Below are 15,430 nucleotides of genomic sequence, written 5' to 3' on the forward strand. Positions count from 1 at the left end.
TGTTTTCTCTGTCACAAGTGCTACACTATACGGCTGAAACGTGAACAAACTTTTCGATGTCGCTTCAGCAGCAGTGTAATTCGTTGCCTTGGACTTCACTCGTCTTTTCCCTCGGGACAATATACTGTATGACTCCCAATAAAAAATTGGCGAGCTTGCACTAAGCTGCGCAAGGCTGGACACGGCGAAACTGGACAACTCTGAATACTAATCTGGTTGCTTCTAGGTTGTTTCTAGGCCTTGGCTAGGTGATGAGGGTTCATTCAAGGTTGCTTCTCAGTCGTTGCTAGGCTTTAGCTAGGTGATGCTAGGTTGTTTCTACGTTGATTCTCAGCGTAGAGAGGTTCGACTTAAACCACAGACAGCCACAGACACGACACCGATGTCCAAACTCCACAGACAGAAACTCGGGCTGAAACCAAGCCTTCGCACCTCTCAGACAGTCACATTCACCACACGGATGTTCAAACTCCAGAGACAGAAACTTCTGCTGACACCATGCGTTCGTAGCTCTCATAGATCTACCGGCATGTCGTCGTTGGCTTAGGCCCTCCATCGCTTTGGGGTCTTCTCGCAGCCGCCGTTGCCTTTCCCGTTCCCTCGTGTTGTGCTAACTGTTGCCTTCTTCCTTTTTAGCGAACCAGGGGTGAGTAGTGGGATTTACCCAGTTTCTGTGGCACATGCCCATCTATAATGATGATAGTTTTCTGATAGGCGGCACCAATTTCTGCGGCACATACCCGTTTGTTGGGCTAACTGTTGTGTTTTTCATTTATGGTGGACCAGTGGTGAGTAGTGGGATTTACCCAATTCCTGTGGCACATACCTGATAGACCACAAAGAGCAGGCCGCACAGGATGGGCCGCACAAATTAAGGCTGCCTTAATCAGCTTCGCTGTTAAAAAAAATTAAAACCAGTTCCAAGCCGTGAAAACCGTCGCACAGTGAAGCTTGAAGCGCGCGAGTGAATGTGATTGGCTAGCGATGTCACGTGCATCATCATCATTATCATCCGGATCATCATGATGATAATTTCGAGCGTCATATAATCGTCCCTTAGTGTCACCATCATTATTTTGAGCATCATGATGATTTACCATCATGATCATTTCGTTTTATTTCTTTATTCACTCCCCCCTCTGGTCACGTGACCTGCGTGACACCTACTACTACTACTACTACTACTACTACTACTACTACTACTACTACTACTACTACTACTACTACTACTACTATTACGACGACGACGACGACTGCACAGGGCTGACTAAGAGAGCTTCACTGTAAAAACAAATAAGTTGACAGCGCACTGCCTAGTCTCTCACTTGCTGCACGGTCACGTTGCACGTTCGCAATGGCGAATGTACTACACCAGCTAGCGCAGTTAAGGAAGTAGTGTTTGCTCTGTAAACCATGCGAAGAATAAACTTCACTCACGCGTACCTCAGGGCGGCTTGCGGGTCAAGCTGAGGCGGCGCGGCCTTGGCGAGGTGGTGGTCGGTGCGCGAGGGCGCTGCGCCTCCCAGCGGGTGGTGCGGCGTCGCGCCGGGCAGAGGAATCCCCATGGCGGCGCTCAACAGACCGCCAGGGTGTGGGTGCGAGCCCAGGGCGAGGAAGGGCAGCGTGGCGTTCAGGTGCGCAGCGGCCGCGGCTGCCGCCGCTTGCTGCGGGCTGAAGCCGTTGGGCAGTAGGGCACCCCCGCCGCCACCGTGGTGAGGCTTGTCCGCTTGCTCGGCTGCGCAGTCAGAGCACAATAGGAAGAGATGTCATTGAGTATGCGAACTGCCCACTAACGGATTCCGAGTAAAATAATATCAATTTTTACAGTAACGGAACACAAAAGGCGAGAAATAATAAAAAAAATGAACGACGGATAGCCTTCGTGCTTCCTCCTGTTTATACATCATTTGGACTACATGTAAAACATTTCCTTTCAGGCAAATGAAGAGAGCTCAAGTTCTTCAACGTGCACCGACTAATAATAATTATAATAATAATCGTCGGCGTTTTATGTCCCAGAGGGAGAGAGAGAGAGAGAGAGAAAGGTTAAGTGAAAGGCAGAGGGTTTAACCAGGAGTTTTTCGGTTTGCTGCCCTGCACTGGGGGAAGGGTAAGGGTGATAGAAAGGTAAGGAAGGAAAAAAAGAGTAAAAAAAATCAAGAAAAGAAACACACACACACACATACTCAAGCACGGGAGCATCATAGTCGTTTAGCGAAGTCGGTTGAGCGGAGAAACTTCAGCAGCGCCCTCGTCGCTTTCTCGTTGGAAGCTAGAACGTTCCGGCACTCCAAGATTGATTGTTCAGAAAGCGGCTGGTCATCGAGGCGTTCTAGCCTCGCTGAGAGCTGTTGTCTTTAGGAGCTGTAGTGAGGACAATGACACAGGACGTGCGCAATGGTTTCCTCCCTGCCACAGTGAGCACAGGCAAAGCTACGATATGGTTATGAGGGACGCAGTAATGGAGGGCTCCGGAAATTTCGACCGCCTGGGGTTCTTTAGCGTGCACCTAAATCGAAGTACAAGGGCCTGTAGCATTTCGCCTCCATCGAAATACGTCAGCCGCGGCCGGTATTCGATCCCGCGACCTTCGGTTCTGCAGTCGAGCACCGTAACGATTAGTACACCGCGGCGGTTAAACACGACACAAAAGTTGTGAAAAAAATGAAATAAAACTAAGCATAGCCTTCGAGCTTCCTCCTGTTTATACATCATTTGGACTACATGTCAAACCTTTCCTTTCAATATATTGAAGAGAGCTCAAGTTCTTCAACGTGCATCGACAAAGACAGTGACAAAAAATGTAAAGCGGGAACTTTGTATAGCAGTGATACGGGGCAACTCCCAACTCATAATAACTTCATCTTTTTCTCATTCTTGTGCTTTCTTCTCTATCTTATCTATTATTTTCCTTTCTCCACCCCACGTGAAGGGTAGCCAACCGAGCCAAGGCTTGGTTAACCTCTCTGTCTTTCCTCTTTGTTTCTCTCTCTCTGTCTCCTAGCCACGATGTCAGATTAGAAAAATAAATGACCGCCATACCGCTCTGCAAACGTGAATGTCCAGCGGAGCTGTATCAAACACCACACATGGTGATGGGGTGGCATATCTTTTATTATTACTTTAGAGTAATGGTAGCCAACCGGACTGCTGTCTGGTTAACCTCCCTGCCTCCTCCTTTTCGTATTCCTTCCTTCCTTAGAGTAATGGTAGTGATAATCGATTTGTGGTCGCGGTGGTAGACTGTGATTGGTCCCGCGACCATTTTCAGCAAAACGAATTTGTTCCTTTCGTCGGGCATTGTATTCAGGCTGTACTTCTGGTGCATTTAATTTCCGTAGTATAACCATGGCACTCTTCGAATGAACTGAATGAGTTGCTTGACGGGTCTCCCTTTTATGTCATAAAGCGGGAAACACTCTCGGGAAGAAGGAAGAGCCGTTTGACGTCATTCGAAGCCCTCGTGTGAAGTGCAAAGCAGCTGCAACCTAATCTTTACCAGGAACGCGTGGGAGGGTGTTCGCATTGTTCACAGGCACCTTATCATCCATCATGCGGTTTTGATGTTTGTTTTGTGGTTTTCCTTATTGAAACTAATACTGAGCTCTATGCTGTATGGCTGATTGCAAAGAAATATATGCCGTTTGCCTTCAATTGCTAAAGGGCCCCTAAACCACCCAGAGGTCGAAATTTAGTTGTGGCGTTGCAGTTGTGCACGAGTCCACAGCGAACACGTTCGTCGGCTCGTCCGTCTGTCCACCTCTCCGAATGCCCTTCCTCAGCGTCCGAGGTGAAAACGCAAGGCGCACGCGCATCTGCTAGCAGAGGAGCACGCGAGGTCGAGCGTCTCTTGGTTGTTTAGGGACCTGGCGTTTTGTGTTTACGCCACGAAATTTTCCGACCAAAGAGAGGTATAAAAAAGGAGGAGGGAGAGGAGGCGAGTATGGATGGTAATATCGATGAATTATTAATCGATGACAAGTGTCCCACAATACAATTAATCTTCATCAATGTCCGCCTTTTGTTTAATCGACTTCGATTAATCCTGTAATCAAATCGTAATCAATATATTAAACGATTGTAATTTTCTAAGCGAATCGTACTATAATGCTGAGCAAGAGCGGCGACTGTGATGCTTCGCCGAGTGCATAGTGGGTGAGTGAGAGCTGCTCATTAGTGTGGACTGTTTGCTCGAGTCCCAAGTTTAATCAGTAAAATGACGCAGCCGTTAGTCAAGCGCTTACCCTCTTTCAACCCACTGCACATGAATTACGTCGCGCACACAGCCTTGGTGAACGAACACTCCGTGAAAACATTTCCTGCGTATGTTCCCTCGTTGTATCAGTCCAAATATTATTAGTAAAAAGTTTTTAATCGATGTGCTGTTGCGGTTGTGCTGCCGTAACTTTACCTGCAGAGCGGAAGCGTGTGCTTGGCCGACACTTATTTTTCTTCAATCGTACAATGCATTTCCCTCTCCAGCGGCTTCTTCGCCGTAATTGCGCTTGTATAATGGATTGGCGATCCAAATCCTTGGGCGGATCACTGCTTCTAATGGTGCAAGTGAAGCAAACAAGAGTCCCAGTGCCAAAAAGGGCTGGGGATTATAGCGAAGCGACAGTCAGTCTATAGTTAGTAGTATATAAGGCTAGGCAAACAGACGAAACATGGCGTTTTTCGCTGGTCGATCCGTAGCAGGATCTCTTGTTCCGCGGCGGCGAATCCGTTTTTCACTGGTTGTTACTGAGTGTGTTCGTGCGTTCGACTGGTCGTTTCAAGGCAACTCGATCTGTGCCGGACCGCTCTGATTTGCTACGCCGCCAAGTCGCAAATTCGGTCGTAAATAGAACGAGCAGCGTAGGTCACTTCCGTCAGTGTGCGAGCAACTGTAGTCGCGCTTTGCAGCGATCAAGGTTCCCATGAAAACGTAGAGCGGAAGCAGGAACAGTTCCCGGAACAGGTTTACGTGGCGTGTGCATAAAGAACTTCCGGCGTAATCTCACGTGGAGCGTTCCTGTTTTTTATTCGCAGATTAATCTTAGTGCAGCCCGAGTGGTCGTTCCAGGATTTTGGAGGCCGCTGTGCATCTCCCAGTGAAAAAAAAAAATTGTCCAGTAGACCCCACGCACTGTGAGAATCAATTTCATGCGAAGCAGTCATTGAGTAGGAGCCTATGACAGATTTTTTGCTCTGAGCCAAGCGTTACGAGTTGGATCGACATCTTTGTGTAAAAAGCTAGGAGGATGCTTGAGCTGCGCCTTCAAGAATAGAACGCGACAGCGCAATTGGACCCCATGCACATCATCTTCAACCATGCCGGAAGGAAAGAAACATTTGTGCTCGTAACATTGGTCGTTTCAAACTATCCCGGAATGCCTACTGCAAGTGCAGTTGCGAAGTGCCCACTGCGGCATAATTCTTTTTGCAAATTGGCCACTGCGCGTCCGCAAGGTACCACGTGCACCCACGAAGCTGCACATTTTGTATCGCGTGGGCAGCTTTAAACCATCCACTCTTTGCGCAATTCACATGTTATCTTCTTCTCCTGTCCTCCTCCACTCTTTCTTTCCCTCTCCCTATTCCCCTACAGACGCTGAGACGTGCTCTCACTTAGGGTTGCAGAAATAGCGTCTTTTCCTCTCCTCAATCTCTCCTTCTCCTATACTTCTGATGCGCAAGCTTATAGAGAGCTTTATTGTATGTTCCAGCTTTCCCTAGAACGCTGCTTTCGGGCGGCATCGGCGTGGCGTCTTTCACCGTCTTCCTGGATTCCGGTAGCGTCTGGAACGGCCCCAGCAGCAGCATCCCGCGACCACCGTGACTTTGGCAAACATTTTTCGTAATGCCTAAATTTTCCTGACGTGTAAAATACCTGCTCAAGAATGGCGGGCTACAATTGGGACCCGAATGCCCGAGCGGTGCGTGTATATTTTGGTCAACGTATCATTCACGCCGTCATTCGCCTTCTTCCTAAGCCGCATCCCTCCACCAACTAAACCCGACTTCGGCAGTGAATTTTCGCAGAGCACGAATATTTCTTGTTTGCACAAATTCCATGTTGGCTTTACCCTTTGTCCTAGAGAGAGCTTTCAAATGCGTTAATATTTTTATGCCGACCCAACGAGAAAACAGTCCGCCCGACCATCCTCTGTCACGTGACACTGCCATCGCTATAAAGACGTGAACGTATAGAAAGAAAGAAAACTTCTTGGAATCGATGGGCTTGAACCTGGGCTTTGAGCGTCATTATATGCGCTGAATATGTCCCATTTCACAGCGGCATTCCCTATTCCACTACACTCCAGCAACACTTCTCGTTCGACGATCTCTAATCACTTCAAGTCTCCATCGTCCCCTGAATTTGTATTATTTCGCTTTGCATCTCATGTTGTTTATCGCTTCACTCTTTGCTAACACCAATTATATTTAGTATTTAACAAAGTAAATACGGTTGGTCTAACTGTTACGCACTTGTGTTTTCCGCCTTCGTTCCATTTTCCACACAAATAAATAGAGCCAGGGCTCCATCTGTTTGCTTGGAAGATGGAACTGTGTAAACTGCATATAAGTATAAACTGTTTCAGCCTTTTTGAAATATCAGCCACCGCGCTGTTAAAGTGGCTACGGTGCTCGGCTGCTGACCCGAACGGCGCCTGTTCGATCCCAGCCGCGGCGGTGGAATTTTCGATGGAGGCGAATATGCTAGACACCCGTGTATATACTTAAATTAGGTGCACGTTAAAGAACCGCCGGTGGTCGAAATTTCCTGAGCCCTCCGCTACGGCATCTCTCATAATCATATCGTGGCTTTGGCACGTAAAACCCCAGATATTAGACATTAGTTTTAACGCGCCTGCCAAAAAATGTCGATTATTTGATTAATCGACAAAAAATAATCATCGATTAGGATTTACCGATAATTGGCTAAGGTGGCGAAGGATTAATCGTTAATCGATTTTAAAAAATCCACGCATCTCCACGAAGTAAATCATGACGAGTGGGCGAAGCTCTAGGTATCGTATGGGTGAGTAACCGTGCGGGACCCGAGCGTTGCCCCATATAATGTAAATTGAGTGACAAGTAAAGTGACATAAAGAGTCGACGACAAAGCTAGGTCCTAAGGTCCATGATGTCCACGTTGAAGTCGCCGACTAGAATAAAGGGTTTGCGCTTGTAGGTGTTTTATATTGTTCTGTCACAATTATGATTGATTTTCGTCTATTGTAAACCTTTTTTTATTCACATACGCACGTATATGTTTCGACTATATCAACGGTTTCCTATATACCGTGACAGCCAACATTGAGAGTCGACGACAAAGCTAGATCCTAAGGTCCATAATGTGTACGTTGAAATCGCCGACTAGCATAAAGGGTTTGTGCTTGTAGGTGTTTTGTATTGTTTCGTCGCAATTATGGTTGATATTAGTGTATTGTTAAACCTGATGTTTTGATTATACACGGTGTTGTGCCGTGAGCACGGACAACGAACAACAACGGACAAGCCTCGACCCTAAGGTGCTTCGCCCCTAAAATTAATCGACCATCCCTATATAGGGCGAGATGGAGGTCGCCTTTACGGCCGCTGGGCAATTCTTTCCCTTCTACACCTGTCCTATGCTTCCCCTAGGCATCTATGAGGAACCAATAGAAAGGAGACGGCGCAGAACATCGAAAACGGGAATAAAGAAAACAAGAAAGAAGGAAAAGAGAATACGACATTTTATCTTTTATTCCACCTGCTGATCGCCTCTAAGAATATGCCACACGGTGCGCGCGACCGCGGAAGACCACGGCGTGTCGATTAAAGTACGCATTTCCTGCCGGATCCGCGCAGCACCCACCCCCTCCGGCTCCTATCACCATGCGCCTTTCGCCCGACGGAAAAGGCCAGCTCGTTTCATCTCTGCTTGAGCGGCGTTCGTCAGCAGAGCTGGTGCGCTTTCACTCTCACACATAGCATACGACGCGCAGGGCGACGTTATCTGTTTGGACTTTATACGGAACATGACGGCGCCGGCGGTAAAATCGCGCGTGGAGTGTCCATATCGCAATAAAAAGTATAGTGAAGAAAAGTCATGTGCTGGACGAAGGGTGTTCTGTTTGAATAGCAGCGACAACAAGGTATGAGCAAGGTAGCTGCACGCTATAGCGCTCGCATATACATTACCACGCACGCGAACACAGGCACAAATATGCGCATCGCTCACGAATGCGATTTATAGTGTGACCCACGCGCACACCTAGGCCCACGACTAAGCGAAAAGTGCTGAAAACTCGAAAAGCGCTAAGACAAAACAGAACTGGTGAGCTGGCAGAAGAAACAAAAGTTAAGGAAGTGCGTAACACAATATTGTCTTCGGGCATGGGGAAGAAGGAAAGAAAGAAAAAAGCACTAAAAATCCATTCTTCCTTAGGTACACGCACTACAGGCACTTGTGTTCCATCAGCGAATGTAATAAGAAGAACAAGAGCAAGAAGCGCGTTTTTCGGACGGCAAACCGCACCAGCGACGGTGGATAGAGAGACTTCGGAAACCAGGGAGAGATGGAATTAGCGCAGCGTTGGAATATGCACGAGCCCGGGCGAAACATCAGGCACAGGCCGTTCGTTGGGTGGGGAGGAATTGGCGTACGCCGTACTTTGCTGCGGGGCCCGATGGACTCTGCGAAGGGGGCTCCAGAGCATCTCTCGCTCGCCCAGCGGAAAGCAGAAGCGCTGCTTGCCGCACAAATTAGGTTTCTTGAGAAGTTCCTCCAGTCAAAATGCATATACTGCGCAGCCTCTCAGCTAATACTGATCGAAAGGAGTGGAGTGAAGTAATTTCTCCGTTCCTCCCATGCACCACGGTCTGCCTTGTCACAAAGCGCTCGTTTTCTTTTGATTTTTCATTACTTTCACGTTTCTTTTCTGTTTTTACGTACTGTTATCCCTTCCGCGCGCGCTTGACTCTCGTAATAATTTTTGGATCCCTTCCTTGGCTTTTCGCGTTGAGCGCCCGGCGAGTGCTCGGCAAGCACACACCATTTCCGCAGCGCCGTCCATATTTGAAAGCTGTACGGCGATGCTGATGCCCTCCGTGCCTCGCTTCGTAAAGAAAAAAAAAGAAATCAGCAAAAAGAGGGGCACGGAAATTCTTCCTTCTTTTTCCCCAGAGCCGTTTCTCGGCTTTGACTTTCGACTCCCACTCGCACGAATTTAAACTTCCTCCGGTTCTCTCCCCTTTCATTGCTTTACTTTTTTCTTTACTTTTTTACCCCACTCTGTACGCGGTCCTCAGCGACAACTTAGCTCCGTGCTTTTAGCGTCCGTCTCTGTACTCGCTATTATTCCCAGATTCTAAAAGCATAACCCGTTCCTGTCACGATTCATCCATATCTTTTTGCCCCTCCGAGGTTCATGGAGGGTGCACTGAGAGCCTGAAGAAGGATGACCGGGTTGCCTTTCTTTTCTTTGTTTTCAGCTCACTCAGCGAGATATGGGAGCAGAACAAAGAGTGGGCAAAGTGCGCTTGCGTGAAGTCGCACGGAGCGCACAGATCTACGCTGTTTATCGACCTGTCGTGACGTATATGCATTTTTTAAGAGTGACAGGCTGTAACACTAACGCTTGTTCGGGATGGTGTGAAAACTGAGAATTCAATTTTCGCGTTCAATAAAGTTTACTACGAGGAAGGTTATTACGTGCGCGAGTGAGAGATCAACGACTCTGGAGAAAAGCGCGTTCAGAAAAGAGAGAGAGAGCGAGAAATGTAAATGCGGAAAGGCAGGGAGGTTAACCAGAAAACATATCTGGTTTGCTACCCTGCGCTGGGGAAGGGGTAAGGGGAGACAGAAAAGTAAAAAAGAGAGGAATCGGATAGGGATGTCAGCGGTGTCGCGATCGCAAAGCGGCAATTGGATTTAGAGAAAACTTAGTAAAGAATTATTTGCTTCTTCTTTCTTTGAAGCTCTGTCTGTTACGTGCTTTCTTACTGTTCTTAGTGTGACATGACGAGTTTGCAGCTGCCCACTGCACTTTTGAAACCCGACAAGACGTTGCCGGTGCTCTTTAAACAACGCAAAACTGGAGCAATGAAGTCAGCTTTTGATAGAGATTTCGAAAATAAAACTTGTCATGGCGCAGTGTAATATGCACTAAAGAAAAAAAATGAGAACAACAAAAAGTTAGCAATCGGAAATATGTATAATGCGCAGAAACGGTGGCAGAATGGGGGAGGGGGGTGGCGGAGGGGAGGTAGTCGATATTCAGGATGGCAACAAGATCACCCTGTTTTGACGCTGTCACTTTCGACTCGTATACAGTAAGAAGGCAAAGGACATACGCACGGGGCCGCTAACACCGAAAATCTGAGTCACCATTTGCATACAACGTCAATGCCAGCACTTTCTTCCTCGCCGCTCGAAGTTCACGCTCACGCATTATCACAAAGCGGCCTGGGTTCGGTCCAACGCGGTCCGGTCATACAGCAATGCACGCTCGAAGCCGGCATATATCTGCCGTTTTATACACGCCACAAGAACGAAGAGAGTTGGGAGACAGTTGGAAACCGAAGGCGCGCCAAACGTGCGCGCGGAAAACACGCCGCAGCGGGACAGTTTTGACGGATTGTTGGGGGGGGCACCCATATAACAACCGGGCATACATACATATGTACGCGCGAACAAGCGGCAGCCGAGGAGGAATACGGAAGGAGACACCACCGCGAAGAGGCAAAACGGAGCACCGAGATACGCCCACCGTTGTGCACCTTCGGCTGCTCCCTTATTCTCAAAGAGATCGTGAGTCGCGGACGGTCGTCGTGCATTCAACAACGTCCTCTCTCTCTCTCTCTCTCTCCGAGTCATTCTTCCCATATAGCGCAGAAAGAAAAGGGAATACGTTTGCGAAGATGCCCCCCCCCCCCCCCTTCTTTTTTTTTTTGAAGCCTGAGGGGATTCTTCTCTGGCGAAACGGGAATGCGGCGTCACGGTTTCGTTCGCGCGTGCATCTGTTCGCCCTCGACGCGGTCCGCGAGCGACACTAAAGTCGTCGTGTCTCGCGAGGCTATACTACAGTATATGCAGCGAGCTTCTGAGCGATTTCTCCTTCTACCATGCCGTGGCACCGCAAGTGAGAAACACTTCGCAGCCGATGACGACGCTTCAACACGCGATATTTCCATCGAATCTCGTATGCGCCTCGAGCACGCGGTCGGGATTGGGCTCTTTAAAGTTTCAAGATTCGAGGTGGTGGCTGACGAGTTCTGCATGCTCACGTCTCTCCCACGGTCTCCACAAAATTTCGACCTTATCGTCGATTTCGTTTTTGAAAAGTTTTGAATATTTCTTTTTAATATTTGCTGAAATCGCGTGTTTATAGAAATGCTGGAAGCATCGCCACAAAAAAAAAAAAAAGCAGGTTATAACACATTCATGTGTCTATGGACGTACATTAGTGCAAGAATGCGGGTTCGATCCCGGCAGTGTGGGTGAGGAGATATGTTTGCGTACTTCGCACTGGTTATCAAAGAACCACAGGTGGTGCATTAACACGGAGTGCACCACAACGGCGTGTCTCGTAATAGAGTCGTGGTTTTGGCACGTAAAACCCACAGACGCTAAATAACTATGTATTTGCGCCACCATAATTTGCCGCGAATGTGACTGAATAAATATGACTTTGGCTGGCTCGTAGTCAGGGTTAAACGTCTTGTCATGCTCTAAGGGAGGCAAATATCAACGTGTTAGCTTTTTTTCAAGTGTCGTGTGGAGATGTCGTACACTGAACTGAGAAAAATAGAAGCGAATTCTGATACTGCAAAATTCATTATTCTTTCGATGAACGACGATGTTTGTCATTCTTCTGGTTACGTTTCCTTTTGCATAAATGTACCTTGCTCAAGCTTCTTGCTTTGTAACAGACACAACGTTAGCTACTGTAACATTAGGTAAACTGGAATGTTTTGCCGAGAAAACTGCAATAAAATGAAATGAAACAGGCACGCACACACACATACACACGCGCACACACACACACACACACACACACACACACACACACACACACACACACACACACACACACACACACACACACACACACACACACACACACACACACACACATGTGCACGCACACACACGTGAACACAAGAACACACACAAGAAAGAAGATAGTGAAAGTGGCGAGAAACAAAAATTGAGTGAAAGCGGGGTTCTGTCTCGCAAAACATACGCGAACTGCGCAATAACTTACTACGCATGCATCTTCTGTTACGATATCGATGCGCCGCGTTTTTAGCGCGCAACCGCGTGCTAAAAACAGCCCCGGTCTTCCATCATTCCTCGCGCGCAGCCAGCGTCTCCTAGATGCGAGGAGGGTTAAAAATCTCCAGAAGCTCGTGAAAGTCACTCGCCTTCCCCGCATACACACACACCGCATGCGCACGACGCGAAAGGGGACGCCCGAAAAGGGAGAGACCGTAACGAACAAACATAACAACGTGAACGGCTCTCCACGAACACACTGGCAGAGCTTTCATAGCGCATCGCTGTGACCCGAACCCTGTGCAGACTCTATACTCGGGTTCTTCTCATGGAGTGCTTGTGTACGTAAAAAATAAAGTTACGCACGCCAGATGCACGTGCGTTATTCGACGCTGCATCATCGTATTACTGGACGCATAGCACCCCCTTGTATCCACAGTTCTTGATTCGACGCGCGCGGCTGTTTTTCAGGTCTGGGTGAGTACACGGGTTACACGCGATTGGCGAGAAATGGCAAACGCGACAGAAATGAAACTACAACAACGATGAAACGAAAGGAAAAACACAAAAAGAAGAACCTTCGGCGAGTGTTTCCCGTCACTCGTGTTGATTCGGAGTGAAGCTGACGATTTGGGTACCACGATGCCGGCCAGGCTGACGCCTTCCATGCGCACGGCTTGCGCCGCCCGACCGACACGCCAGGATGCTTCTATAATCGGCCAAAGAAAAAAGGGTGGCGCGCGCTTGGTGCCTCCACGCCTGAAACCCCGAAGAGCCCCTGATCGGTTCGTTCTCCTGCATAAGCGCGAAAAGGCGCGAGTCCCGTGAAGGCGTCGCGGCATCTCCCAAATAACGCCTCCGCTCGGCGAGAGAGTATGGTTTGTTGTTCTTGCGGCTTGCATGGCCACGCAGCGAGCAGCCAAACCTCGGTGGCTGAAGCAGCAGCAAGCAGCAAAGATGCACAGGTGCGCCTAGTTAAGCGTCGAAATAAGCAACGACCGAAATTGCAAAGAGGAACCTCGGCGCTTGTTTACATACTATATATACGCGCACACACGCGTGGCTGGATAAAAACGTGCAGTGTTGTGACTCGCTGGAGAAGGAATTAGCCTCGCGGCGAGCCCAAAGGCACAAAGCACCTGCGTACACTTGTGTGCAGTCACCGTTATAAAACTTAAATGGGACGATCTGTATGTAAAGTGCATATGGACATCCCGTGTACTAATGTCTTCATCCGTAAAATTAAGCTTTTCTTTACACCTATCCTACGAAGAAGTACTTAACACAAGAGCCAGTGAAATAAATATGCCATCTGCAACCATTATATAACGTTATATGTGAAAGCTTGTTTCAAGTGTAAGCTTCTCTATATGTAATAAAAGATAGATGTCTCGAGATTATTGTCACGTAATGTAATCTAGTAGTACCAGAGCTGTGCGTTGACTCTACGAAATATATGTTCGGGAGTCGCTCAGCTGTACCAGTCGCCGCCTCAGTTTGATCAGCTAATCCAGTCTGAGATCACTACTACCACTACCTTTTGATGCACACTGTCAAAAAGTGTCTTATAGGCTACACGAACGAGTCGTCACTGAAATTTTCTAAGCTAGAATGGGTATATTTAAGGGTAGTTGTCACCGTTGTTGCGGGTAAACACTGTGTTGTGAGATACAGCCAAACGTTCTTGCCAGGTGCTAAGCTCAATCCACTGTGTAGCCTTCATAACGCTGCACGGATTTTGCAATAGACGCCGAGCCACGAAAGTAAGAGCGGAAAAATTTGCAAAGAAAACCGTGACGGTTATAAATGAGTCGTAGAAGGCGTGAATGGTGGTGAGCTAAACAAAAGACCCCCACCCTCACATAGAGCCTGCTCGCTTCTTTTGTAAACACTGCAAGCATGACGCGGAGCCAACAGGCAAAAAAAGAGTGTTCCACACTTGCCGCCATGGCTGCGATTGGCGCTGACTAACACTCCTAGGTTTAAATCAACATATATACCCCAGAAAGTGGACGGGAGGATGACCGCCGCCGTAGCTCAGTGGTAGAGCATCGGACGCGTTATTCGAAGGTCGCAGGTTCAGTCCCTGCCGGCGGCAAGTCATCTTTTCGTCCACTTTACTTTCTTCACATTTGTATTCTAAATACTACAGATAACACCCCCTGTACTTTCCTTGGCGTTATTGTCTGTTAGTTCTCATTAATGCGGAGCGGATTATGTGTGATAGAGAAACAAACATGAGGCGGATGAATCTGATCATCACTAGAGCGGCCGCAATTATTTTTTTACACACTCTGTCTGTACCTTCTTGGCACGAAGTAAAATATTCTAAGCATCGTCACATTCTTCGCCTTAGTATGCATACACATTGTTTTACGAAAGGAATAACACAGTTAACGAAGATTCAGCGGCTGTTTCGAAGAAAGTTTATACATTAACGACTACATTTGTAGAACAGTTGCTATTCACAAACTAAAATATCGATTGTATGGACAGAGTGATGGGGTTTAACGTCCCAAAACCACGATATGATTATGAGAGACGCCGTGGTGAAGGGCCCCGAAAATTTTGACCGCCTGGGACTCTTTAACATAGGCACCTAAATCTAAGTACACGGGCCTAGCATGTCTACTTCCTATGGTCTGTTATGGTCTACATAGAACGGCCTTATCGGTGATGTTCTTTGGACGTTAGTATACAAAAAGCGCAAAGTAAACAAGTCGGATGGTTTGCCACAAATGAATCTACAGACTTTAAAGAATACGTCTAGGCTCAGTCACCGCAGTAGCCAAATTGGTATCACATCGTGCTGCTGAATTCTACTACAGGTTTCACACGAGATGTCAAGACTACCTGTGGAATGTATGCACAAGTCGAACTCCATCCGCGGTGTTTTTTATCTATACGCTTCACGTTATCATGGAGAATGATGTTCAGGCACGATGCATATGATGGAAGCGTGCGGCGCCTTGACCGCTATATCTAAAGTGGAGACGAAGAAAGGAAGAATGCGATCGAGATGCGAGCAGCAGCCGAAACAGAGCTGAAGACAACAGGGAAGCGACAAGATGCGCGTATAGTCGCCGTCCACACACACACAGCACACAAGAAAACGGATCGCACAAATTCAGCATAAACAGAACGGGAGAGATAGAAACCGACAAAGCGGCGGCGCAGCCATCT

At 47.8% G+C, this 15,430-nt stretch overlaps 1 protein-coding gene across 1 annotated transcript in view; it reads right to left on the reverse strand.

Moving 5' to 3' along the window:
• LOC119382911 (dachshund homolog 2) overlaps nucleotides 1-15,430 on the reverse strand; it is a 254,606-nt gene that overhangs the window by 88,194 nt on the left and 150,982 nt on the right. The window contains exon 5 of the mRNA XM_037650822.2: nucleotides 1,444-1,735. Coding sequence (XP_037506750.1) covers nucleotides 1,444-1,735 — 292 coding nt within the window. The remainder of the gene's footprint in view (nucleotides 1-1,443; nucleotides 1,736-15,430) is intronic.

The sequence above is a fragment of the Rhipicephalus sanguineus genome, chromosome 2 (assembly GCF_013339695.2).
Source record: "Rhipicephalus sanguineus isolate Rsan-2018 chromosome 2, BIME_Rsan_1.4, whole genome shotgun sequence".
NCBI classification, from domain to species: domain Eukaryota; kingdom Metazoa; phylum Arthropoda; class Arachnida; order Ixodida; family Ixodidae; genus Rhipicephalus; species Rhipicephalus sanguineus.